The following is a 27,890-nucleotide window of genomic DNA, read 5'->3' as shown; positions in this document are numbered from 1 at the left end:
ATGAAGACCAAATGTTTAGAAAACACATTTTAATTTTAAAATTGTTGAGCAGTCATTATTACACAGTAATGTATATCTGATATTGGGATCAACATGGACAGTCCCTGATTATGGAACAGTAGCATCAGAAGTAATGGCTTTAAAGGCACCGACATCAAATCACAAATGTCTAAATGCCTTCCACCTAAGAAAACAAACAAACAAACAAAAAACACAGACAAAATAAATGTTTGTTGTTGTGTCCTATGGGAGATCACTTATGAATGGTTCAGGCTTTTGTTGTGGATCTAGTTGTAAAACCTCTGATCCCATTATTATTATAAAAGACTACTAGGCAATTAAAAAACATTGTACCAAACAAATTCATACAAACATGCTGCATGATGAAGTTCACTGATTCACAAACAAAGTTATCAACAGAATATGTCTCAAACTAACAGAAACCAAAAAGGTTGATCTGAACGTCCCTTGTGAGATATGTTGTGCTTCCACGTCACCACCGGGGGGGGGTGCTTTTGCTTGAAATGACGATGCACCACATTATTCCCTGAAATGATGCAGTCCAGATTGAGAGTAAACAAAAGTTTTGTTTCTATGTGCAGCAGCCGGCACCGTTGGCATATGAGACAGTCGTTGATATTCAGCAAAACAAAACTCTGACGATGTTCATTTAGTTGGTTATCCACAGCTTGAAAATGTAGAAATTCATCTCTGGTTCAAAAAACCCTTTGAAGGCACGAATGTCCTTGTTTACAGACTTTGTCTAAACATGAAGTGCTCTTAACCCCAGAAAGAAAAAGGTGTTTATGCTTCAAGTAAAGTGTTGAACTTTACTTTGAATGCATTTTACCCTGTTGTGTTTGCTGCATTTCTGACACAACTCAAGCCTGAAGCAGCAACACTCGATGTGAAGGTGGTTTTCTTAAAGTATTATTGTAAAGGTATTGAGGTACAGTTATTAGCAAATGTGTCATGATCCAACTACATTAAGGTTAACACGCTGCCTAGATTTATAAGCTCACAACAAACCTGACTTAGCTAAGCATAGCCAAGCATATATCATTCTGTTATTCTATACATAATAGCTTCATCTTAGTACTATAACATTTAACTACAGTATAATGAGTATATCATTCATCCGTTTAATCTATTGACATGATAATTCTGTTAATATACTGTACATTCACCCTGTCCTTGACCGGAGAGTAACTATACAAGTATAAATGTACATTGTGCAACATTCACCTACGTTTTATTCCCAACTTTTTTATATTGCAAATGAAGTGTGTGCTGCAAAGTGAGCACATGCAGTGTAAGTGAAAACTAGATATGTACACTAATGCCTTTTTTGATTCAGGATGATACAGGAACAACGAAATACACAGCAAAAAGTAAAGTTGTACAAAGGGCAAAGCAACTGGAACCTGTGTGGCAGGCCCTGAATGCTCCTTAATGCACACTAATCCCCTCATGAGAGGAGACTGCGTACATTCAGGTTCTCATGAATGTATCCGTTTGCTGTTGTAACTTCTAACATACGTAAACAAACTTTTTTAAATAGTGGTCTAGCTGTTGTGTGTCTTGACAGGATTTATGTAAAGGTGCACACACAGACACGTGTGGGTGTGCCTGTGTTAGTGCATGATAGTGTATCTAATGCATGCTCCTTTATGTATATATATGTACAGTACGTGGGTGTTTCTCACAGCCCAGCAGGGCTTTGGTCTCCGGAGTCAGACGAGGACACAGATATAGAGCAGCGACGTCTCTTGGCCGTGCCGCATCCCTGTAGCATGCTGGGATGAAAGCCTGCATGTCGTCGGGCATGTTTGGTCAGGTGGTCACTCCTCATGAAGCACTTGTCACACAGCGGACAATTGAAGCGCTTCTCACCCGTGTGTGTACGGTAGTGGCGCGTCAGCTCGTCTGAGCGGGAGAACTTCTTGCCACAGTCTGGCCAGGTACACTCGAAGGGCCGCTCACCTGAGGAGACACACAGACACATTTTATATCAGCAAACTTTGAAGTCCTTCCTTTGATTTTATAATAAGTTCAACCTTAACCCATTGTGATTTGCTGATATTGGCTTTCCTTCTTATTGTTTAGGGACCAACAGACCATGTTGCTTTATTCGTAAAATAATAATAACAGCAACAATATTATTTGGCTGCACATTATAAACATGAATATTACCTGAGTGGTAACCTTTCACTTGTGTTATTATTTCCTTTCTTCCATAGTGATTGTAAATGTGGGATCCTGCTCTGAGGGATCAATCTCCTGATATGATTTTTGTTTAATGAATATACTCTTCCATTAACAGAAACACAGTAAACTTGTTGGAGAGGGATAGCACTGTGCCCAAAAAATACAGACATCAAGTATGGATAAACTGCCATTGTATTTGAAGTGGCCAATAGAAGTGGTGCAATGTCTTTGACTAATTTGTGTCATCTGTTTTAAGGGTTATATAGTGTTTATAGTTTTCAAAGTGTACAAAGTGTCTATATCAATTCATAGCACTCTTAGCCTTTGGGGCGTAAGGTATGCGCTCTGCTGTGTCCTGTTTGTGTACGAAACAGAGACGACCAATTTCCACAATGTAAATAGGCAGACGTGGCGCTCCAAAGTAATCACATACGTGATTAATTAATGAAATGTTTGCTTTCACATTCTCTCCACAGGTAAGTTACTGTGGTATTAATAAATTATTGTAACTTGGTGATGACTAATCCACAGGAAGGTAAAAGGTAAAAAAAAAAGTTAATTCATAAGAAAAAAACGTTTTGTTTAAAAATGTCACAAATATTCATAACGCCCAGTGGGAGGGGCTTTTGGTTCTGCAAAATGGCTGCTTGCGACCTTCAAGCAAGCAGTCTAGATCAGGTAATGTCTGAAGGAGATTTTTGTTGGAAATAGTAGCGTTTTCTTTGTTTTTTGTTTGCTCACTTACTTGCTTGCACATGTGGGATGTTTGCCTTTTTGGAAATGTTGCTTGTATATTGTGTAAATAATGTTTTTCCTGATTTTTTGGATTTCTTTTGTAAATGTTGTTTAATGCTCTTGGGAGGCTGGTTAATATAAAAACACCAACCACATTCTGTGACCACGCCTGTGTTTTTTACCATTTCTGGGTGTTTGGAAAGAGAACCCCATCCCAAAAAGAATAAAGCTTGTGCAAGCACTGCAAAGCATTCAGAACCAAATGAAATGTTCTCACATGTATTAAGAACCAAAATCTCAACCCTAAGCCCTTGAAAGAATGTACCAAAAAAATTAACATACAAAATAAAGCAAGAGAACGACGGAGAAAGCACAGAGTTTCAAAATAAGATCTATAATTCCATGGAAAATCTAAAAGTGGGGATGTGTACGCAGCTTGGAACATTAACTCAACATATTGATCAAGAAATAATGTGTCGTGAGAATAAATCAAAAGCTAAAACTCAAAGCGTTCCCCTCCTCTCTCTCCTCCTGCACGTGCTCCACTGAACCACATGTCAGCCCTTGTTTACAACCCGACACGCGGGTGTGTGCGTGTTGGGGGGGGGATGACGTATGAGGAAATAGTGGTGCAGAGAGGGTTACCTCAGGACAAGAACATGTGGGGACAACAGTGTCGCAGTGACCTGCAAATGAATCGTTGATGAACGAATGAATCCACATTCACAGGACTATAACTCGCTGCTAATGCAATAGTAATTTATTATACATATATTATAAGTGTTGATTACTTGGGCGTCATTTAGATGACAGTGTCTCGTGGTGCTTTTGGAAGCCACAATTATCTATAACGTGGATCGCATGGGCGGAGGCACGCGATGTTCCCGTCTCCCAGTGTGGGTGTGTGTCCAAATCACGTTAGCACAAAACCCCCAACGATCTCTAACATTACCACCTCCTCTCCTCCCCTCAGCCTGCCTCAGTCACACCCCCAGCAGAGGTAGATTTCACAGGACCGCCTAGTCTATAATGTGTTGTTCATTACAGGAACATGTGGTCTCTGCTTCATGTCACATCATACAGTCACATGAGTCACGACAAGCCTACTTTGTCATTTCAAATATTACATTTATAGGTAATTCATTATGATCCCCCCCCCCCCCAATGTATGCAGGTTATTTTCTCACTAAGTGTGTCTTAAATGTCCTATACAGTTTAAACAAACATTTCAACATGCACCTTAAGTAAAAGCAAAGGAAGAAGTAGTGACGCACATCAGTTCAACTGTCTCCAAGGGTTTTGTTGGGATGTCATTTGCAGAAGACTTCCACTTACCGGTATGCACCCGAAGGTGAGCTTTGAGGTGGGATGACTTGCCATACATCTTCCCACATCCGGAGAAGGGACAACAGTGTCTCTTCTCTGGACACTCCTGTCTAGAGTCCACCACCTCCGCCGCCCTCTTGTTCCGCGACTGTTTGGGTGCCACCGAACCCCTTGGGCCATCCACGGCGTTCAACCGGCAACCCCCCCGCTCCACCTTCTCCCCCGAACAGGCATCGCTGCCCCCGAGACTTCTGCTGCCTCCTCCGGTGTTAGGGCTACATTTGTTCAAGTCCAGTAAAATCATAGCCACCATCAGCAAAGTCCTGTTCTCGGGGGTCTCTCTCAACATGTCCTCTGTCCGACCCGGTGGTCTGCAGGGGCCACAGTCGGCAGAGAGCTCGACCTCCGACATCACTTTAGTAGATCCGAATAAAGGAAAGAGAAAACTGATCTACAGAAGCCCTTTCTTCAAAAAAAAAAAATACTCCGTAAATGTGATAGTTCCCAGCAATCAGACTGCAGTCCTCACAGGAAACTTGTGGTTCACCAGCCACACGTGTCGTCTTCAATGTGACTATTCCGCAAAGGCTGCGTTTTCTTTTTTCAGGTTGCAGGATTTTTACAGTCTATGGTTGCAGGGAGGAGAAATCAACACAGACAAGAGAGCAGTTTGAATCGCTCCCGGTTCTTCCTCTAATGTTTTCCCCTCTAAGGCTTTTCTTTCTTTCCGCCGGATCAATAAACACAGCGCTTTTTCTCACTGTGCTTTTTTATGTCTTTGTTTATCCCACCTTACCGTTCGCTACCACACATGCGTCAACTTGTCCTAATTTACCGCGAGCAGCACATCTCCAACTCCAAGAAACAATTTCGCGGAATCCCACGGTGTCACGAGTGAACTGGGTTGTGATTGGCTTGAAGAAAATGACTCATTTTACAGAATTGCCTTTGAAGAGAGTGATTGAATCCTAAACCAATCAGAAGCGAGATTGACGATACTGGGGCGGAATTAAACAGATGATGCGTTCAGGGACCAAACTCAACTGGAGATTATTCTATTGTCAAAACAAAACTGTTTAATATCTTTTTTTTGAAGTGTATTTTTTTTTTTTAGAATATCTATATAAAAAAACAAATTACAGTTTCAACGCCACTACGCCATGGAGTTAAAACGATCAATAAGTAATTCAGAATTTTGGGGGGCTATTGCCAATGGAATCTAAATAGAAATAGGTTTGAACAAAAAACGTGTGCCATGTATTTATAAACTTTCATTAAAGTCAATCACATTGTATTTATGTAGCCTCCTTTTTTCCTTTATTGTCTTGATCAAAACAGGCTTCTCTATATTTACCCATTGAAAGAACCCCTAATAAGGAAAGGAACAAGACCCTTTCCAATTCTAAACTAAAGACATCACAGAAAGAGCACCAGAAGAGAGCTCCTTTAACAACAAACACACATTGCATGTCTTCTGTAGAACACGCACTGTTTGGAAATAGCAGTACACATTTTGATCATAAAAATACTTGTTTTCAGTGTGCACTTTTAACAAATTAATTCCCAGATAACAAAGCAAAACCTTCCCTCGATTTCTTCCATTCTTCCGGCTATATCAAACGTGTCTGCCGAAAACAGCTCAAATTTACGACACGCTCTGAAGAGGCAGCCGAATGCAACGTCGCAGCACCCTACATGAACCCAGGTGGCCACGCCCCCCACACTGTTGCCTCATGCTGGAGCAGATAGTGCAGGATAAGCCCGTTTACTGCTAGAGTTCATGTATTGTGTTTTTTCAAAGACAGTAGCCTACATCCCGATATGCTTTACATGTATTTAAAATTGCTAAGATGTCGATGAATGTAATTATTTTCATTTCATAAACCACTGACAAGGCCACATTGGATTACAGAACAGGGGGAACGGGAGAAAGAGAGAAACAATAACATGTACATTAAGATTGCTGTAAAGCAGCAGATCTGCACGTGCTGATCGTACAAGTTGAATCAGTTGTGGTTAAATTAAAGTGTCGTCTTTTATTACGGTACATCAATTCACTGATTTAACGGACAATACGTTTCGAGAAGTTGTGTGTGTGTGTGTGTGTGGGGGGGGGGGGCTATTTGATGGTTTCTAAGAAACCAGTGGCTACCAGTTGGCTACTGGTGTAGCGGGATGTCCCGCCTTCAGCTGCAACACCATTTATTGAACAGCACCTGTGTCAATCAGTGAAGGTCAACCCAAGTAAGCAACACGAGGCAAACAACAATGCAGCTGTTGCACCAGTTCATGGGGTTTAAGCAGCACTCATAAGCAAACTTCATTTTAATTTTTATTAAATTATTTTCCCCCCATATATTTTTATTTTATTTTTAGACAACATATGTACAGTTTTGAAAAAATATGTACAATCACATACACATTTTAGCATTTTACAATAGTTAGGCTGACGTTGCATTTTAGAAAAAGAATATCTAGTGTTACAAGAAATGTAGCATTTCAACAATTGTTAAAAGAGGGATGGGACCTTTAAATGTGATGTAGTTATTTCCTTTTGTTTAGCTTACTAGTTGTATTGAGAGTTGCAGATCAGTGAAAATAAACTAGTAGCCTAAAGGATCCCTGCCTTTGTAGGATTTCTTGGTCAATCCTCTAAGAAAGTCTCTGTTTTTTTCAATTTTCCAAAACATAATCATCAGAAAGCCACAATACCTTTGGTTGTATAAAATATTTCCATTCCTTAAGTATTCTCCTTTAAGCTATCAGGGTTGCAAAAGCAATAACATTTTCCTTGTTTATGGGTTTGTTTGTTTTTTGATTCAATCCTTAAGAGATGAATAAACTGGTTGATACAGGGTGTCATCTTTGGGATTAATGTTGGTGATATTCTCCTTATGTAAACTTGGCTTGCAATCATGCAGGGCTGGAGATAGCACACAAGTCTGTCATGGAGAATGTTATGTGTTTTTCTCAGTATGTAAAATAGGCCACCCTCTGTGACCCATAATGCTTCATGTAGACAGGTCTCACTTTGTGACCCTGTTTCACTTACATGCTCTGATCCAGATTTAGTGCAGTCCTCCACTGTCCTCAGAGCTGCACCTGAACTCTGTAGCACAAATGTATACTCTGTTGAGACTGTGCATGGAGGAGATCCATGGTCCAGTATGTATTTTTTAATGTGAGATATGGGGTATTAAGACATATAAGCTATACACTTTGAAATGTTATGGGGTTAGTTCAGGGCATTATGTCAAATAACAGGAATGACACACATATGCAGAAATGCAAGCACAGGCCGATATAATTATGCATCACAGGCTGTTTCTTGACTTGTTATTCATCAGAGATTAACAACAACAACAACAACAACAACAACAACAATTATAGTTCATGTATGGATAGTTAGAGCATTTATGACTGCTCTGTGTAAGTTACTTTTTTATAGAATTGATATATTAAGGAATATTTTAATCGGAAAAAAAGCAGGATAAAATCTCAGCTTCAGTGCATCAATTATGATACATCAAGTGGAGCTTAAAAGTAGACAGGCATGACGAGTTGTGCAATGACTCATGTTTTTTTAGGTATTATGTGAGGTATGAGCCAGCTAAACATAAGGTGCATCTTAATCCTGCAAAGCCCGTGTTCCCACTCGTTTAATTAGAGATGTCGTTTCAATAAGGCGTCAGTTGTATTTCCTCCGTGCGTCAACACGCCAGGGTGGTGGATTTTTGCCTGCCTTTTGTCGATGGTTTAACACTGCAGTCTGGTGTCAGGCCTTTGTCTCCTGCACTGTGTGGTGCTTTTCAGTTAATTCACTTGAGCACAGACCATTACCATACACAAGATGTCAAGCCAACACTACACTGTCTTTTCAATAAGGTTACAAGCAGTAAATGTGTGCTCATAATAATTTAGGCGTAAGAGGCTTCATATAGATTTTGGATGCAGCTGCATGTGTTACAATGCACAAGTGTTAAGTAGCCCTAACAATCTTGTCCGACTGAAAATTCTCACACATTTCCAAATCCTATAAATACAACACTCTGCTAGAGACTGTAATGCTAGTCCACAAGTGTAACAGGACCCTCTACTAAAAGAGAGAGAGAGAGAGAAAAAAAACAACACAATTTCAAGTGCAGTGGGCAGTTCATTCATGGGTGAAGTTTCCAGAATTCTATTTGGCTTCTGGGATGTAGGGGTTGAGCAATGCTGCCTGTCTTGCATAAATTGAGTGGGCTACATGTTGTTCTTCATGGGGCTGTTTATATGTGGGAATAAAGTGACTCAGATAGGAGTTTTGACACCCATAAAAGAAGGATTTTTCTTAGTGGCCTATTAATCAGAAACATATACCACATACCACACAGTGGTAAATAATGACGTGGTCATGCCATATTTTTGTGAACTGTGGAAATGTCACGCTGAAGCAACGTTTCAAAGCAGGCAGAGAGGGAACTCCACTTGACCAAACATATTCTCTTCAATTGAAGTCAAATCACCGCCTACAACTAGTTTTAAAGTGATCCCTTAATTGAAGTATGTCAAATGCTCTCACGATATAGATCAAGAGAGACGGTTCGAGGAAGATTCTTTTTTCTTTTTTTTTAGCACAACATCCTACCATGTATGCCACAAAAGAGCAGTAATCGCTCGCCTTTTTCCTGGAATATCCTTTGGATCATCGGTGACAGAACCCCCAACTTTCCTGGAAAAAAAAAACAAAAAAAACACTGGTTGAATAGTTTCTTGGTGGGGGCGCGTTCAGCCCGCAGCCGCCCTCCTGCAGCTCCTCCTCCAGCGATGCTGAAAACATTCCCTAGAAGAGGAGGCGCTTCTTCTTATTGTATAGCTGCTACTCCCTTGTTGCCTCTTCACATATAAGTTCGAAAGTGCAAACGGTGCTTCAGGGTCATGTTGTGCTGAAATGACGTGGTGATCATGTTAGAGTTGGTAGGTTGTTGGTGTTTTGATATTTGACTTTTCTTTTTTGCTGTGCAAGAGCGCGTGGGATATAACGGAGTGGAGGAGGGGTTGCACGTGCGTAGTCTCGGTACAGGATGTTCCCTGACTCACACGGTTGAGAGCTGACGCAACGCAACTGACCAGCCCACTGAACCCACCTACTGGTAAAACTACAAAAACACCCCCAGCCCCCCTCACACATCACATTATAATATATTGATATCAATTAAATGAGCTTTATGCCGTTAAAAACATTAACATTAAAACAAGGTCTAATAAATGAAGGCTAATGATGATCGATGGCAATATTATTACAATGTTAATGCAGGGTCTGGCATAGATTGCCATACATTGAGTTGATAACATGCTTTTAAATGAGAACGTGTTTCCTGTGTGTGCTTTTCCCAATGCATTAATGACAGCGCATTTGTATAAAACAACAATATCTATGAAGTTGTTTTTTTAATTTTATAAAACAAGCATCAGAAAAGTGTGGATTCAATCCCTTTAGGTGTTTTCATAGTCCTGTGACATAATTCCATCATATTTTAAGGGATCTTGTGTCAAAGGGTGTGCACCTTTATACCTCAGGCTTAATGCAATCTTATTGAACTTTTGCCTCAATACTCAACATGTTGTTGTAGTGAATCAACACGCAGTATCAAAAATATTGAACAGAACACTCATTAATCACATGGCTGTTGCACTCATTGGGACATTTGTTTCAGGCACATGTGTTATTGTGTGGATGATGCAATATCTTTTCAAGTATCACAAAAACAGCAGTTATTAGTTTTTTATAAGATGTTGTACATGTTTTTTTTTTCTTTCACAGATTATAAAAGATGTGTCTTGTTAATGTGACTTGTCTGTACACAAGTTTTCAATGTGCACATTAGCCAACATATATCGTTTTTCTCTGATGGAACCAGTTTAGGACAGTTTTGGCAGGTCACTCAAATACACAATGTTCCTCATGTTTGTATACAAAATGAGCCATTTTCTTTTTCCTCTGCCCTGGGTCTAGAATTGTGTCATTACTGCATTTACTGAAATAACTGCATAAAACTGCTGAACAAATTAAATAAAACACTTGACAAACAGAATAAGGTTCAGTCTTTCATTACATTTCTTATTGGGGGTTAGTAAAAACAGGCAAGACACAGAGTACCAACCTATTAAAATTTTTATTTAACAATGCATGCCAGACATGATCCTATTCACATTGAAGAATACAGATTTGTTTTTGCATCCAAATACTCACTAATTTAAATTCATATAATAATCTCTCTCTAGCTCTCTCTCTCTCTCAGTTGTCATTACAGGTTGTCTCTGTACACTCTGAGGGGAAGAACTGCATGCATTTGAGGATATTAAATAAAGTGTGACCAGTAGAGGGATATTTCCCTTCCACATATAGAAGCCCAAAATCAGCAGTTATTGCAGGACAAAACATGTGCATGGAACTCTCTTTTACCTTTAAAGAGTCACAGGGTGCCAGAGTAGAGAAGCAGACCTGTTGGTGATCCTAATTTCATAAAAGTCAAGATACAACTTTGGAAAACGTTTTCATGATACTGTTCAATTACATTGTTGGTGTCACCTACATGTCTGGGATCACACAGTTAATAAACACACACGCATGAGTGCACGTGTGTCAGCACGCATGCACACTCTCTTCCAGTCTGTTTTCATAGTTATCCATTTAAAATTCAGTTAAACTGTATGACCCTTGCCTGGTTAACCCTTTGTGCCACAGCTGTGTAGACAGCAGGTCAGCAGAGCACAACACGGCTCATTTCCATTTGGTTTGTTAACTTTGGTTTGGTTCTGAGCCTGAGAGTCAGCTGTGTGTGACCAAAGCCCTCTCTGATAATATGCAAGTCATTAAGTTTAGATAGTAAGGAACATTAAAACCTGTCTGTGAACAAAGTCAGGTTGGTCAGGTACTAAGACAATCTTTCATTTTCTATTGCCATTTCATAAGACACAGATGTATATATTTCCCTACAGTCCCCAGAGATCCTAAGTTAGACTCATAAAGCACAGTGATTATTATGTAGCCTGCAGCTGAAGACAAATTCAAATCTCTCTTTTTTTTTCCATGATTCCAAGATGGTCATGTTTTCTTGCATCACTTCAGTCCCTGAGCATTGACTTCGGGTCAAACTTTCTTGTTAAAACACATAAGTCTGTTTATTTATCAAATAATTTGAAAGGAACACAGATAATTTAATTCTTTGTCAACTGGCTAGAACATCCTAAGAGTCTAACTCCCATCTGCCTGACCTATACACGATTCAAGACTGAGCATGAGTCAACAATGCAATTCATGAGAGTAATGTCATGTGCTAGTTACTGGTTTTGGGAATACTTTTCAGTCTCCAAAAACTGTCTTACAACAGGGGTGAACAGGGATTCATCAACAAACACAGGTGTAACAAAGTTTTCTGGTGAGTTGAATTTCAGGATTCAGTATTTTTTAGGCTTTACTCTCATTCTTGGAGAAAAAAAAGTCAGTATAGCTAACCATTTGTTCCTTCACTTTCAAACTTTTATTTCAAAATGTATCTCTAGAAAGCCTCCCAACTTTGTGTAGAATCAATACTACTGTACATTGCTAAAGTACCTCTTTAAGGTCTAAGGTTGGAGTCAAGATAAAAGAAAATTAGGAACATCAAACAGATTGGGATGAGACACAATTATTTTCTTTCCATTATGTCTAAGTTTTATGTGCAAATAGATTTCCCTTCTATTCAAATATTAAACAATTATTCTGAATTGTATTTTTTTTTTGGTAGGTACAATTACAGTTCCATAAGCAATGATACAGCCTTCATAAGACAACATTTCCCCCACTCTGTACAATAGTGATAAAAACAAAAGTCGATGAGTAGATGTAAAAGTTTTCTTTTAAAAATAATCACAGATATTGGGGGGAGGGGGTTCTATGATTTAAAACAAACAAAAACATTTCCACAGATTTCTGATTCACTTCAGTTCCCACATACTCCATCCATGCCCCAAAAGGCACCCTAAGAGTGGTTCACTGGCAACATTGTGCTGTGCTGCCAAGTCAACTTTATATTAGAAAATTCCTATAATCTGATTGATAAAACATACGATAAAAAACTACTTTAAATATGATTGAAATGTACAGCATATCAGACAGTTCTATATTCAATAAATAATATACATCAGCATTTAGTGCATGTTGATGGTCATCTTTTTTTTTCAATTTAAAAGCTTAATTAGAAAATACTTAAAATTTGACAAAAATATCACTGAGAAGATATAAATATTGATTTCATAATTCAAACAGGCATTTACTGTATTTGTCAGTGATGAGGAGAAAAATTTCAATGAACAGAATCAACCTCAAAATAAATGCAACATGATTCAAGTGAATCGAGATAATGAAAAGATATACAAACATAAAAAAAACCTGTCGATATTCCAGTGATTTCTCTCTTATATTTAAAAGGATAGAGAAGAGCATCTCCGACCCCCCCCCCCCCCCCCCCCCCCCCCCCAGAAAAAAAGCTTTTAATTCGAGTAAAAAAAGGAAAGTTTAAAACACTGATCTGGCTTTCATCTTCTTGTCATAATAACCCCATGCTTCCCATCTCATGTTACATAAAATGCATGATAATCGAATGTGTCAGCTAGAATGCATATACACACTTTTTAAAACCCTCTTAAGGAAAAAGACCCTCTCTGCACTAAATGAAATTTTCAATAGGCTTTGGAAATTGGGCAACAGAATACCTAATTCCTAATTAGTAAGCCTATTTTTGCACCTGCTTTCTTTCTATTCAGTGAAAGAAATCAAGTTGAAAAGCAAAGGATTGACAATTATGGAATAGATGAAGGACGGATCCATTCGGTGGCGGTGGATGTTTAACCAGTGATAAATTATGTTGTTGTCGAACCCTGAATAAGGGTGCCTAAGGTTTAAATGAGCACAAGTTTGTTGAGTGTAAGTTTTGGTGTTGGGGGCAGGCTAAGGTTTAAGTCAGGTACACTCAGAAAAGCGTTTCTTCTCAAATAGATAAACAGCGCCATCTTGTCCCAAATGTTTGAAATTGCGCTTGTTGAAGGACTAATCGATCAGGACTGAAATGAGGTTCATTTTCTAAGAAAGATTTCTGGGCCCTTGCATGCGTGCAAATTCTCATGCATGGTTATGTAACTATGCATGAGCATTTTAACATGCAATGTTGCTTGTTACAGATTCACTGCCCCAAACATAAGTTGTCATGTTCGGGGCATTCATGATTATGTTTGGATGTTTCCCTTTGTACATGTGGCTAATTAATCCTAGCACTGACTGTTTCATTAAATATCTCTGACTAGAGAGTCATGTGACTTGAGTACTGAATTTATAACTGGTGTTCAGACACTTCTCTCTTTTTCTACATAAACTGAAACGTAAAAAAGAAAACAATACAGTATATATCTGTAAATAAGACAATAAAAGGTCAATTTAATATGCTGTAAAAAAAAAAAATATTTAAAGGTGTACTTGTGTGTCCAGAGGTAAGTTGTTGCCTTGTTACTGCAATCATTTCCGGTGCACCTGAGAGGAGATATAATTCTCCTTCAGTGATTATTAATGAAGTAACTAGAAATATTTCTGTTTGCACCCTCTGTGGTCTGACAGGGTGGAGCTAAGTCTAAGAAGAGAGGACAATGTATTCAATAGCAATGTCTCTTTGCTGCGGAAAGAAATAAAATAATAGTGGGCTGTTTTGTCTTCTTTCTACCTTTTTGTCTCTCAGACTTGAACGTTTCTGCTAAAAAAATGCAGCTAAAGGTAACAGCTTACTTTCACTGATGATTGTGACTGATATGTGATGTAACACAGAGACAGATGCCTACATGACGTAAAAGTGGTGCATGGAAGACATACAGTACAAACACACCTTCCACTGCCATAACACCCCATTGAGAGTTATTAAGCTACAAGAGGAGGTAAAAACTATTCTAGATTCATAGCTCTTTGTTTTTGACTGGTGTACAGTAGGACCCCTTCATCTCTAATCCTCCCCCCCTCTCTTCAGGTCCAGAGTGAAGTTGCCCCCAAGCACAGACTTTTAAAAAACTTTGTAGATGTTCTAACCTAAAACAGAAGTGAGAAACAGTAGATCTGGTCCAGATCAGTATCTATGAGCAACTACACCCTGCTTTAACTTCGACCTTTGACCCTCTCAGTTTTCCTTTCTGGTCCTGTCAGTGTGTGTGTGTGCTGACCTCTGCTCTTGTCACGTGTAGTTTTGCCTATCAAAGCTGCAAAAAGCTGACGGAGTTGCCAACTTCCTCATGGAGAGGCTGTCAGTCTTTGATGTTTCAGGCCGTGCTCCAGACTTGCTTCTTAGGAATGGGTTTCTGGTTCCTGCCAGACCCCGGCCCCCCGGCCCAGGCCCCCTGTCTGCTCCCAGACCTGGTCCCCTCTCCATCCTCTCACTCACCGACAGGCTCTTCCGGTGCGGAGGAGCCAGTGTGAGGGAAGGATGGGAGTCATCTGAGGAGCAGCTGTTTGCTCGCTCTAGCCTGGAGAAGGGGGAGCAGAGAGGGGCCCCACTTGGCCCGCTGAGACCCCCTAAACGAGGGGTATCAGGGGCCGGGATCAAATCCTCAAGGTCCTCTGGATCCGACTCTGTATGACTAAGCTCCGCCTCTCTCTCTGGATGAGAAGAGCTAATGTCAGGGGGTTTATCAAAGGGGAATGAGGTGGATCCTCCGGGGGAGTGAGAGCGTTCTACAGGGGTGTACGGAGCTGAGACGCAGCGTGTGTCAATGCAGTCAGTGATGCTGGTGTACTCTGCAGCTTTCACCTGGACTCCAGCTCCCAGACCCCCGTAGCAGCCTCGGGGTGTAAACATGAGGCTGTGGGACTTGACCAGAGGGGGCTCATCCAGGAACCCAGTGCCTGCAGTGGAGAGGTAGCGGCTGCTTTTGGAGCGCTCAAGCAGCCCTGCGGAGGGAGGTGGGGATGGTTCCATGTCCCAAGGAGGTAAAGTGGTGTCTGGTAAGAGGTGGGCAGAGCACAAAGACAAATCTGCAGCCGCACTGTCTTCAAACATGGCTCCAGCTGTTCCACTGCTTCCTGCGCCGCCGTCCGAGTGTCTGTCGCCCATACCGCTGGTGGCGGCGCTGCTGAAGTCCCGGCCTCCCGGCAGCACCGTCTCCATGACATCAGACTGCAGTGAAGAGTCTCTCTGGAGCTGTGGGACCACCCGGAGAGGATCCAGAAAGACCTCCGCAGGCCCCACCTCCTCCGATGTGGAGACATAGATATCTATGCATGATGATGGACGGTGCTGCTGGGAGACTGACAGCGTCGCAAGAGGGAGGGGCTTAGACTCCTTGGTGGCGGCAGCTGAGGACACTGATTGAGAGCTGTTGGCTCGGTGGAGACTGATTGAGCGCTCCTTGAAGAAGCTCTCAGCTCGTTCGGCTCGACTTGAACGTTCAACACCACGACCGCCACCAACATAAAAGGAGTGGCTTCTTGTACGTGTGGCCAAGGTGGTGGGAGAAGGAGGTGACATGGAGCCCTCAGCTGTTCCCTCCAGCGCCTCCTGCAGACGGTAGGCGTTCCCTTCAGTGCTGTTGAAACTGCTCTGACGAAGGATGTACGCTGCTTCTGCACACTCAGTCTGGCGGAGTATGTATGCTGAATCTGTGCAGTCGGAGGAAGTCCTGGAACGTACTTTGTTGACCTCGCCTCGCTCGACGCCGGTTACACGCTCCAGTGCCACAGCAATTCTGCCAATCAGCTCCTCCATTTGGGCAAGACGAATATCAACAGTCTGCAGTGATGCCTTCATGAAGTGTTCCCTTTCATTGACTTCTTCCAGACGCATTGCCATATTCTCCACCCTGAGAAGAGAGAAAAGACATTATTTACAGCAAAGGGGGAACAATGTGGAGAGTGAGGATGCATTATTGCGAAAATCAAAGCTGATGCCAATTGTTGAAAGTAACAATTCTCTAGGTACGACGCGGTGTCTTCTTTTGGTATAAGATTTTCACAAAATTCCAACATTTTCTCCCAAGTTTGATCATGAGTTTGTCCTAAAGGTGACTTCTTCTGCACAGAACAGAAACATTACTGTAACAGAACTCTTAATTTGCAGTTCAGTTGACTCGATACCAGCGACAAACATCGGCAACTGACATCGGTTCATGCCGCATTGTTTTCCGATTTTGCCAATACCTGTTAACACTCGATATCGAGGCAAAGATAACGACACCGAGAAAATAGACTTAATTTAGAAATCTGTGTTGGAAGAAAGAAATCAAATAAGCAAAAACCGAGATACTTAAATGCACACACACAAAAAAACTATTCATGTGACACAACTAATTACTGAAAAACTGTTTCTTGGGGAAAGAAAAAAAAAGTCTATCATAATATCGGGCATACATATTTATACATCACGCAATGTATAAATCATGTGTGTTAAAATAGGAGCTTAAGGTTGTGCTTCTGCCAGACTGGGCACAGGTTTAATTTCAGTGCAACTTTTCATGGGCAATAATCTTTTGGGGAAATGCAGACAGACGTTTTTCTGTGTAACTTTAGCTGACCTTTCAGAAGTGACTCTGATCCTCTCATCGTTGGAGGAGTGGAATCGGTCATCTTTTTCTCTGAAGTACTCCTCTATGCATTGCTCCTCAAAGTCATGGACTTTCTTCAGCTCATCCTCAGTGATAAAAAGTTCTGTGGATGAGAAGGTTTAACAAAAAGATTATAATACAGTGTTTTATATATATATATATATATATATATATATATATATATATATATATATATATTACTGTTGGAAATGCTATTCATGTCAGGCTTGTTTATGTTTATCTGCTACTCACTTAGCCCATAGTCCCGCTCGTCGTCGTCATGCTTGCGCCAGCGACAACACAGATGTTTAAGGACCATGGTTATATGACTAAAGATGATGAGGGGAGGTGGAAGGACAGGGCGCTCATGGAATGTCATAATGAGCTGGTAGCGCTGGAACTTCCAGACCTGGTTGGAGATGGACTTCACCTCGAAGAACGTGTTACTGTGACGATGGACAGACACAAATTGCCACAGTAACTCAAATATGTCACATCCACGGAGCGCTCAAACAAACAGAATCAGGTCACCGGCTGCACAATAGAGATCATAACACATGGTATAGATAGATAGATAGATAGATAGATAGATAGATAGATAGATAGATAGATAGATAGATAGATAGATAGATAGATAGATAGATAGATAGATAGATAGATAGATAGATAGATAGATAGATAGATAGATAGATAGATAGATAGATAGATAGATAGATAGATAGATAGATAGATAGATAGATAGATAGATACTTTATTGATCCCGAGGGAAATTCAGGTTATACAGATTGATGAACTCATTCCCTCACTTAGCATGAGTCTTTTTGTGAGAATGTGGAGATATAATATTAATGCTACAGCCAATAGAAATCAATGGTTGCTTAGTACAATGTTTAAAGTGAGAAAACCCCCTAATCCAATTATTATTAGACAATTTGCTTTTCCTTACCCATACCTCAAGACAAGTTCAGACTGTTATGTCTGAAACAGCGCTAATTGGATACTGCTAAGTGCAAAAGCCTCATCTACGTGATGTGTTGTGGGAAAGTGGGAGGAAAGCTAAAATCCTTTATTTTTTTTCACCAAGCTGTCAAAAACATGAATTTCAAGTCCACTGGTTTTCCAAGCCGTGGGTTGGAAAAGCTAACATTACAATTAGACAGCTTACGTACTTGAACACAGCTATGAGGAGGTTGACGAGCAGGATGTTAGCAACGAGCAGATAGCAGGCCATGATGGCTGGGACAATCCAGGCACCAGTCTTACAGGGAGGCAGTGTCACTACCACCCCGTCCTCTGCAGTGATGTTCTGCCCACAGGGGGCTGCAGGATATCACGAAACAAACACACACAAATACAAGTTAATGCAAGGTTTACTCCGTCTATGGATTCATATTATATTTAGTGGAAATGTGTAGATGTATTACAACTTGGAAAGACGTGCAAACACGACAAAACACCAACAGAAGGTACAGAGAATAATTGAAAATTAAAATGCAAATTAAAACACAAAAAACAAACAACATATAAGTATAGATTGTACTCTGAGTTTGAAGACAGAAAACAAACAAGGGACACGTGAAAAGTCATAAAAAAAACTAAATAATTAGCAAACAAACAAGAAGCATAGCTTTCGTTTATGCTTCTTAGATAAGGGGCTGCAAAGAGTGGACATTGTAATGGTGAGGACTAATGTTCAGAAATGTGAATCTGAAAACAAAATAAGACAAAATATGCATACATCACATCCCATCACAATTTGTGGTCTCAATATATTTAAACATGTCGTCAATGTTTCAAATATATTGTCACATATGTGTGCCAAAGCTTCATTCAGTAATGGTTGCTTCGGATAAGTTGAAATGTATTTAGGATACATAGCATGTTTTTCCATCTGGGATGGTTCAGTTGCTGGGGCTTATCTGGGGACCATTCAGCATTTGTTCTTGGTTTGTTTGCCTTTGAGATTCATTCTTGTCATGCTCGTTATTGCCGTCATGTTCAATTGTTTCACACAATGCAGCCCAAAGACAGAGAACTGAAGTAATTTTCTTTTTTTTTGTATAATTACCTTAATAAATTTGGATTGAAAACTCTGACAACTGAACCACTTAAGAAAAACAGATTATAGATAATGAAAGGAGGCTGTTAAATATATTTTGATGTGGATGTGTGTGTTTTAGTTGTTTTTAATGTATAGTATGGATTGATATATCTACTAATGTTAAGTGTTGACGATGCAGAAATATTTCAGCGACGTTGCAATTGCTCCAGTGAGAAGCTGAGCTGGAAGGGTGATAAGTGCCAGACGTTGCAAACATGGCAGGGTCACTTCTTCAAATGAAACTACTTGAAAACAAAGACAGATGGGTTGAAAAGACATCAAGGAAATATCTAAGTGTTTGACTTTAATATTTCATCTTGATGTGACCAAAAGCAAAAAAAACCCTTCAAATATTAGGATTCATTTGATAAGTGCTTCTGCCATGCAAGAGTGCCATTTGCCAGCCAGTGCCAAAATTAGCAAGGTTGAAGTTGCCTCCGTGAAAAAGCCTCAGGTCAAGCTACTTTCTACTTCTTTAAAAAATGAATAGATTTTTGCTTTATTGAAACATGCCAATAATATGTTTCACATTTCTCTAAAACAAGCTTTTGCTTTTTTAGAGAAATCTTATTCAGATGCAAAGGCTGACCCAAGATCCCAAATACACGAGGGCCACTTTAACCACGGAGCGCATGGAGCTGCATGCACACTGGTGCCTCCAGTGGCCTCTAGTGGTCAGAGTGGGCATGACATGGTGGTAATGTGAGGATGATGAGGGAGAGGTGGAATAGGTTCATGTTGTTAAATTAAGGCCTGATTTACTGGGAGTTTGACTGCACTGGGCTGAGGTGGATGGACCATGACTACGCCAGCTTCCATGTGTTCGAATGTAATTATCGACCAGCCAGAGTTTTTCATTCAGCCTGTGCTGTAACTTCCTACTATGCATATCTGAAACAAAGAACGAAAACATTATTTCAGATCTCTTCTCTTTGGGCCACTCCTCACATTCTGGACACACCGTCATACTACTATACAAAAGGACAACAGAACAGCACATGAATCCTCTTGCATTCTTAAAACATGTTTCACTCAGACACTGCTCATAGCCCTAAGTGTGATTTATTGATCCGTTTTCTACAGGCCTTTAAATGATTGAGGGACAGGAAGATCATAAAATAAATACATAAAACATACATGTACATAAAAGTTGAGTAATTTGACAGAAATATAAACAATGCAATGTGTAGTCGTTTATGTTTTTTTTAAAAAAGAAGACCCTGCAGGTATATATAAACCCACGGAGGAATGACTGAGCATTAGTATTTTGCATCGAGTTAGTAGTTAGTAGTATTCAGCAACATTATATGTATCGCTCTCTTCAGGAACTATTTTTCTCAAACTATCAAAATAGGGTTTATTTTAAAGGTCAAATGCTCTTTCCCTGAACTTACGGTCAATCTGGTCAGCAAACACCTCTCCGTAGATCATCCAGTACGGCATGAAGAAGATATTCCTCGCCAGCATCCAGGAGGGGTCTTCATTCGGGTGAAGGATGGCCTGACGTGCCACCCCAAAACTCATCAGCACCACTAACATGATGATCACAAAATACATCATGTCGATCATCTGACAAAAGATGGGAGGAGGAGGAGGAGGATTGCCAAAGACAGAAGAGAAGAGGTAAGTTGGTAAGACTCTTAAAAGAAACAGTAATACAACATAAGGACAATAACAATGTTAAGAAAGTAGTTATGAGGTGGAAAATGAGGCAACAGAAGTTAAGTGTGTCGGTCATTTAGAGCGAGAAAAGCAGCAAAAAATACCCAATTGTCAATGTTCTGCATTTGCTTTATTTATTACCAGTCCTCCCAAGATTCCTTGTTGGTCAATCAAACCTCAGTTAATTTTTTGTCTGGACAACCTAAACTCAATAAACAACGTGTGAATAATTAGTTTGAATCCAGATTTATTGCATGGTCACACATGCAATAGGGATGCAGGCACATGATCATCACCCGCTGAAGTGAAATGAATAATTTGTCATTCTTAATGTTTGCAGTGCTACAACTTATTGAAGCTGTAACTGCACCCTGTAGGTTTGTCTTCACTGAGGCAACGATAAAAAATGTTTTTTTCCCCTGTAAGCTATCTTATTCACTAGAATGGATGGCCTTGGTGTATAGTGGTAGTTCATGTAGTACAGATGTTAGAATACTATATACACAGCTGACCCTTCCCTCCCCTCTCATTCATTCTTTTGTCTTACCAAAATGCAGATTTTCATATCAAAGACAGTTCATGTGCAGAGGTACACAGCCAATGTCAAAGACAATTGCATATCAGACAGATAGCGATTTGGGCTTTTGATCCCTTTCATTTTTTGTGCATATGTGCACCAGAGGCTCTCTTCATTAGCTCTTTGACATGAAACAATGAGGTTTGAGGACAAAGGAGCTTAGTAGGACCCAGCCTCTATACCACACACAAATGAATCCCTTGTTACTATGAGATTCAGTTAACTCTTATAATCAATAAATTTGATAATGAGTAAAGGTCGAATGCAGACAAAGAAAAAAACAAAATAATATAATAAAATGAATTAAGAAGTTAAAGTGATGCTGAAAAGCTTATGCAATACACACACACAAGTCACAACCCCTGCCTCCTCTCACCATCTTGCCAATCATCATCACATAAGGACCCAGGTACTTGTTGACCCCAAAGATGTCCAGCAGCCGAATGTACCAATAGATGATGTTAACACAGTAGATGACGCGCCCGTAGCTCATGAGCGGCGGCTCCTGCAGACGCAGAACCATGCCTACGGAGAATATGAGGATGGCCATGAGGTCTGTGATGTTCCAGTACTCCTGAAGCCACACCTTCACCTTCTGTAACAACTTCCCCGGCTCCGACATCAGTATCTGGAAAAAGAATCAAGGAAAACTAGTTGAAGACAAAGAAGAAAATCGCCCCAAAAGTGATTGAAATAATATAAAAGAAAACTAAAATGCATTTTATTATGGCTGCCATGAGAGGGCAGTATGTGTTCACCAATCAGGGAATCTTGCAGATGTCAATGGAAGCATTGTTTCTCAGCTGAGAATGATGTGACATAATGATTAATGCATCTCATACACTTACAGTAAATCTACAGCAACAGAGGGAGGTGAAGCCCATATTCTCATGCAGCTACATATTTTCAATCGACTATTTTATTACTTTTTCCCCCACGTCTCTTTGTAGTGCATTAATATCCACCACACTGTCCCTTTTATCTTTCTTTCTTGAACTCCCTCTTTAGTGAACACTGCAGCGCTTTCACTATTTATTATGAGACATTTGATGATGTGGAAATCATCTTTAGTCTCTGCCCTCCAACATTAAACTAACTCAATATATAACCATATAGGCAACATCATAGTGGAGGTGTTTGTGTGTAGTTAACTGTTAGTGGTGAAGAATTGAATATCGTGTGTTTAACCCTGTTGTGCATGCATGGTACACATTTACATAAAGTAAGTGCTGTACCTCTCTCATCTTCTCAATGCCGTTGGTGAAAATGTAAGCGATGACAATCCACTCCTGAGCAGACGGCTGCAGGTCCATCTTCACCAGGACGATGTAGTTGAATAACATCAGATAGCCCACGTATGCCATCTACGTAAAGACAAAAATATAGGGGAACATGAGGAAAACATTCATGGTTTTGTGCTTGTGTATCGCCGTGTGCTTCCAAGAAAAACTGCGCGTCAATACAGTTCAATCGTATCAACAAATAGGCTTGAAGGGCTTTGTGTTGAACGGCTCAAATTAGACGGTTATTTAGTAAATCGCCGACCCTCATCACACCTTCTTTAATGCAGTTTTTCAGATCTGATAATGGAGATTTGATGTCAAGCCACCTGATTATAGTACCTTCATGCATGGCCTGAAAATGTCAATTATCTGTCTCCTGTGGCTTTATCTATTTAAATGCATGACAGCTGTCCACTTCCAATTATTCTTCCCGTATACCCGCACTGTGGCTCATCATGATTCAGATTAGATACAAGTATAATCACAATGCAAGTCTAACTATCTCAATATTAGACAAGAGGGCATTGCACTAATGTATTCAAATCTGTTTTGTGTTTTTCTTCACAACATGATGACACATTCTGGCTTTTAATCAGGTATCTGTAAACTCATCAGGCGTTTTCAGACCACAGGAAGTGTTTCATAGTTCCAGTAACCATTTGGATCCTCCTCCTTTTTTATTCATCCCACACTGCTGGAACTGTTTAACTATTTTAGTTCCTAGAACCTTGAGTTTCTGTGGTGTGTAGTTCTCGTTGAACTCCCCAGTGAATAGTTCCTTTTCAAAAAGTCCCCAGAACTGTTTGGTCCACCTTTCATCTTCTGGGACTAGTTAAACTGCATGAACAGCTTCACCAGTGATTTAGACAGCTCAGAAAAATCCTGAAGAAATGTCACTTCATGTCAGACTCCTTTTTACTAAGTCTGACATGTGGCCGGTTTTAATTCAAATGCAGCATGGCAGAGTCCACATTTGCACCCTAAAAAAAAACCCAGCATCTTTTCTTGAAGTACAATAATAGAATTATTACACAGTGGATTATTTGTCTTCAACCTGAAGGTCAGATAGGAGAAGTGAGGTTGGAAGAAAAGGAGGGGAGCAAATAGCCAGAGAATGGAAAACAGGATAAAACAGAAGACGGTTAAGATAAAAGCTATCCTGCTGTTGATGTTAGGAGATTCAATTCAAAAAACTTTATTTGTCCCCGGGGCGCAATTGAAGGGCATGTTTTCACTGGGTAAGAAAAGTGAAGGATCCCAGGACGTGGCATGTGAAACAAAATAGCAGCTTAATCAACATTACGTTCAGGCTCACCCCACACAATCTATATCAAGACTTTAAGAAGAGAGAGCGCTGAAGACACATTTGAAACACACACACTTTCCCACACATGTAAACACTGCATCACTTTAATCCCAATAATATTTACGTCTTGCAATATTCGTTCCAATGACAACATGCTGTGACTCAACGGTTTCCGAGTGTCTTTACACTGTCAATAAAAAACCTTTCTCTACCTTACTTCCCTGATGCTTCCAGCATACTCTCTATCTCCTTTACGACAAACTTTCCCCCAACAGTTCGGCTGGGTAATGACAGTGTGGACCAGGAGGTTAATGACAATATAGAGGCACCCTGGCAGGAGAAGCTAACAGCAGGGAGCCAGGAATAGATGCGCTTGCAGAAAACACAGTACGCTCTGACAGAGCCAACAGGAAGCGGAGTGTGTGGGTTGATGCTGCTGAAGCTGACACTAACCGTATGGAACCAGAACTTGACAATTGGAGCGTTGTAGAACTCGTATATCTTGCGTCCCATGGGTATGAGGCGGTGGCGTTTCTGAACCTCCTCGACGTCCTTCTTTCTTGATGTTTCTGTGGTTACCTTACCCAGCATTGCCTGGGGGAATGCAAACCCCACACGGAGCCAAGGAGGAAGGAGAGAATGGCGATGATGATGATGGGAGAGGGCGAGTGGAAAGGGGGAGCATGTGACATAGAAAAAGAGAAGGAGATGTTGGGGAGACGCAGCGATAGATGGAGATGAGGACAAGTGTGCAGAAGGATGGAAAGAATAGAAAAACAAAGGAGAAATAAGAAAAAAGGGATAGAAGGGCAGGGAGTTACAATATAACTAATGCACAGTTAAACACCATCATCATCAAAATAAGCAAGCACAGGCAATGTAATCATTCCTTTATGTGAAATGTGTGTTTGATGTGAAGTGTTGGGTGAAGGCCGGTAACACAGTATGACACAGACACTCATGGATTGTGTCTCAGACAACAAGGAAGCAGGAGAAAGACACAGTAACGAAAGAAAGAAGACAGAAATGAAAGGAAAGATAGAAAGATAAGACATAGATAATTCAGTTGGGTCTGTGACACATGTCCTTATCCATGAGAGAGGGTTTAGAGCCCAATGTTTTTATGGGTCATGGCTTTAATGTTAAAGCAACACCAGACCTCTGAGGGAGTTTATCATCTGATTGTATTGTACGTCAAAAGTATTCTGTTCTACGAAAGCAAAATGCAGTGACAACATTAGTGAACATTGTGCTCGAATAACTTCTTACTGATGGTCTTTTAAATTGATAAAAGCTACAAAACCTAAAAACAAAACATTGTTTGGGCTTCCTAACTTGACAATCTTGACAAAAAGTGCTGAAGTACTTTTTAATGCATTTAAAATACTCTCTGCCTTTAAAAGCAGATAACTCAGCAGCATCAGGGAAAAAGCCTTTATCAAGAGAAAGCTGGCTTGAGAGATGCCTGAGGTTAGTCTTAGCTCAGTTGAGTTTTCCGTTTTATTTTTTAACAGGCTGTTAACAAATAACATACTTTTTTTTTAGTAAATTACATTTTGATTGTTAAGTTTGTTTTGTTACACCCTTTAATAAGGCAGCAGTGTAATCAATACACTATGGAGAAGAATGGAAAGAAACCCAGTAAAGTCACACTAAAGATGACTATATACGACTATATGACTATATTTCAGATACCTATATATATATATGCACACACATATAATTAGCTGATGCCTTTTATCCAATATGTCACTGCTAATGTCGTTACTGTGCTCTGCTTTTGTTGACAGTATAGCACACCTGGAAGATATTTCAGATACCTGGAGTCATTTTCAGGTCCATAGGGTTCAATTCACTGACTAACTACTAACTACAAACCAAATGAGAAATCACTAAGTTATCAAGGGATTATAAATATGCATAAATATGGGGAACATAACAGCCAATGCTTCGTCCAGGGCACACAAAAATATGGCCTTTGGAGTGAAGAGATTTAAATGCCGGGGTGTAAATCACACCATGCTTTTACTGTAAACAACATGCACTATAGGCGATCAGCAAGTGGACACCAGCTATCACACAAGCTAATACATTCATCACAGTGTGGTTTATCTAAAGCATCTGAGCCTAGGACAATACAATCTCCCTCTGTGGTGCACCAGTCAGTGTTAATCTGTATGAATCTTTGTGTGATTCATAGATTTCTGGAAGTGCATTTGTACAGTCAGAAGCCAGTGCACAGAAAGGGGCTCACTGCAGATGCATCACTGGCAGAAGGGTCGTTTCTTTAACACCACACTGCCTCAAAGACTACATGTGCAAAGTGGCTCCTTTGTTGCATCTCTGCGCTGGCTTGCTGGCTATGCTTTATGCAAATGGAGGGTATGTACAGTGGTGCTGACAGGCGTTCAACTTCAGTTCAATCAGGTAATGGGACAACCTTAGATCCTGTTTGTGTATTAAAATTCCCTTTCCAGTCCTGATTTTAAAACTCAAACTGAATCCCGGTTTTGTCTCCAGACTTGATTTGACTGAAATGGAACAAGTCCTTATTCTGCTGTACATCCATGTCTATGCAGATGGACCGTCTCTTCCACTGTGAGCAGGGAGAAGGTGCTCAGACTCTGCATGATTTAAGCTCTGCAGCAGCAGGCGGACATGGTTATATAATGCAAAAGCCTGGGCCTCCCATGCTCAGCAGCAGCCGACATACTGAGTGGTGTGCTACAGCAAGCCATCACTGATGGGAGAGAGTGAGGGGCAGCAATCAGCTCGCAATACAGTACTGTACCTCAACCAGAACTGAGCTAGGAGAGAAGGACAAAGAGAGAAAGAGCTAGAGAGGGAGAGGGAGCAGGATGCGAAAGAAAGAAACAGAAGAAGTAAAGACAGAGCTGGGCAGAGAACGAGAGGGACCAGAGTAGAGGCAGAGAGAAATAAAGGAGATAGAGAGGGAGAAACAAACACGAGGGAACCCACAAGCAGCAACAGACTGAGACGCTACAACTCCAAGACCATGTCTTTGCTGAGACAATGAGAAACAGTCAAGGCCGAATTTCCTGGAAAGGTCCAGCCGGCCAGAATAGAGAAACAAGTATGTGTGTGTACAGAGAACTTTTTCAGTATGTGTATAAACGTGCCCATAAGAGACACAGAATATTTGGTATGTTTCTTCAGCTAAACAAAACATAATGTGTATATCTTAAAGTTTGATTATGTGTATATATTCTGAGATGCGGGGCTGAGGTGGGTTCTCTCACCACGGAGTTGTACTGCGTCTCACAGTAAGATCTTACTGTGAACTCCATGTCTTCCTCCTCCTTCTCCTTGACTGGCTTCTCAGGCTCCTCCTCCTCCTTCTCCTGCAGGTACGCCTCTTGATCCTGCGGCATGTAGGACATCTCATCCTTGTTCTTGAACTCCAGACTCAGGATGGATGGTGGCAGGAGCAGCCCCAAGATTACCTGGGCGGAAGATGGGTTGGAGGAAAGGGAAAGAAAGTGTTGAGAGGGAGAAGGCGACAGAGGCATGTATAGCTTTCGTAAGGGGCACTGGAAAAATGAGTGTCATCTGATTATAACACAGCACATTTAAACTCCAGTTTACCCTTAAACCTCATGCCCTGGCTTGCGCACGGCGAAATGACAAAGTTTATGACAGCTATGGCGAGGGTTTTCATCATGGAGGCAGATTACTAAAGCATTAGTCTGCATGCTGTTCTGCCAGGATGGATGAGAGAGAGAGAGAGACGAACACACAGCAAGTAATGGAAGTGAGTTTGCTGTATACACTTCATAAACATACCAGTCGTACAACAAAAGCAGAACAATGGAAAGGTGATGGAGAGCAATGTAATCAACTGCCTATACCTGAAATGCATCTGTCGATTTGCACTGACCTCTTCCTTAAATTGATAAGCGGAGGTATGACTATTGAGACAATTCATGTTACAATGTAATAAAAAACTGTCCTTAAAGTTAAAGGAGTAGACACCACACCACCACAGCACAGGAAGCGAGTGAGAAAGAGGTTGACAGCAGTGATCAGCTGATGTGTGAAGGAATCAGTTCCCATTCTTTGTTACTCCTACCTTTTGTG

General features: G+C 40.6%; 2 protein-coding genes across 4 annotated transcripts in view; both read right to left on the bottom strand.

Annotated features, from left to right (window-relative positions):
* Nucleotides 1-12: 12 nt before the first annotated feature.
* Nucleotides 13-5,564, bottom strand: klf9 (Kruppel like factor 9). Its single transcript, XM_079359442.1, has 2 exons — nt 4,279-5,564; nt 13-1,983 (listed from the first exon to the last, which is right to left on the bottom strand). The coding sequence occupies exons 1-2, from the start codon at nt 4,679-4,681 to the stop codon at nt 1,703-1,705; spliced, it is 684 nt and encodes a 227-aa protein (XP_079215568.1). The 5' UTR covers nt 4,682-5,564; the 3' UTR covers nt 13-1,702.
* A 7,197-nt stretch (nt 5,565-12,761) lies between these two features.
* Nucleotides 12,762-27,890, bottom strand: part of trpm3 (transient receptor potential cation channel, subfamily M, member 3) — a 136,864-nt gene continuing 121,735 nt past the window's right edge. Inside the window, exons 18-27 of one of the 3 annotated variants that reach the window (XM_079347711.1) lie at nt 27,053-27,256; nt 24,246-24,386; nt 22,439-22,567; nt 21,580-21,831; nt 20,359-20,533; nt 19,727-19,855; nt 18,033-18,183; nt 17,116-17,309; nt 16,834-16,966; nt 12,762-16,122 (exon numbers count right to left, since the gene is read on the bottom strand). In XM_079347711.1, coding sequence (XP_079203837.1) covers nt 14,502-16,122; nt 16,834-16,966; nt 17,116-17,309; nt 18,033-18,183; nt 19,727-19,855; nt 20,359-20,533; nt 21,580-21,831; nt 22,439-22,567; nt 24,246-24,386; nt 27,053-27,256 — 3,129 coding nt within the window. In that variant the 3' untranslated portion in view covers nt 12,762-14,501. The remainder of the gene's footprint in view (nt 16,123-16,833; nt 16,967-17,115; nt 17,310-18,032; nt 18,184-19,726; nt 19,856-20,358; nt 20,534-21,579; nt 21,832-22,438; nt 22,568-24,245; nt 24,387-27,052; nt 27,257-27,890) is intronic. The other 2 variants (XM_079347712.1, XM_079347713.1) reach the window with 2 other exon arrangements.

This window comes from Symphodus melops (genome assembly GCF_947650265.1).
Source record: "Symphodus melops genome assembly, chromosome: 1".
Taxonomy (NCBI): Eukaryota; Metazoa; Chordata; class Actinopteri; order Labriformes; family Labridae; genus Symphodus; species Symphodus melops.
Note: the sequence above shows the minus strand (reverse complement) of the source record. Positions and strands in the feature narration are given on the sequence as shown.

Bases quoted from the DNA above. Each gene is read 5' to 3' on its own strand.
- klf9 (XM_079359442.1), bottom strand. From the start codon at position 4,681: ATGTCGGAGGTCGAGCTCTCTGCCGACTGTGGCCCCTGCAGACCACCG. The intron at 1,984-4,278 runs GTAAGTGGAAGT...GTGTCTCCTCAG, and splicing joins TCACCTTCGGGTGCATACCG to GTGAGCGGCCCTTCGAGTGT.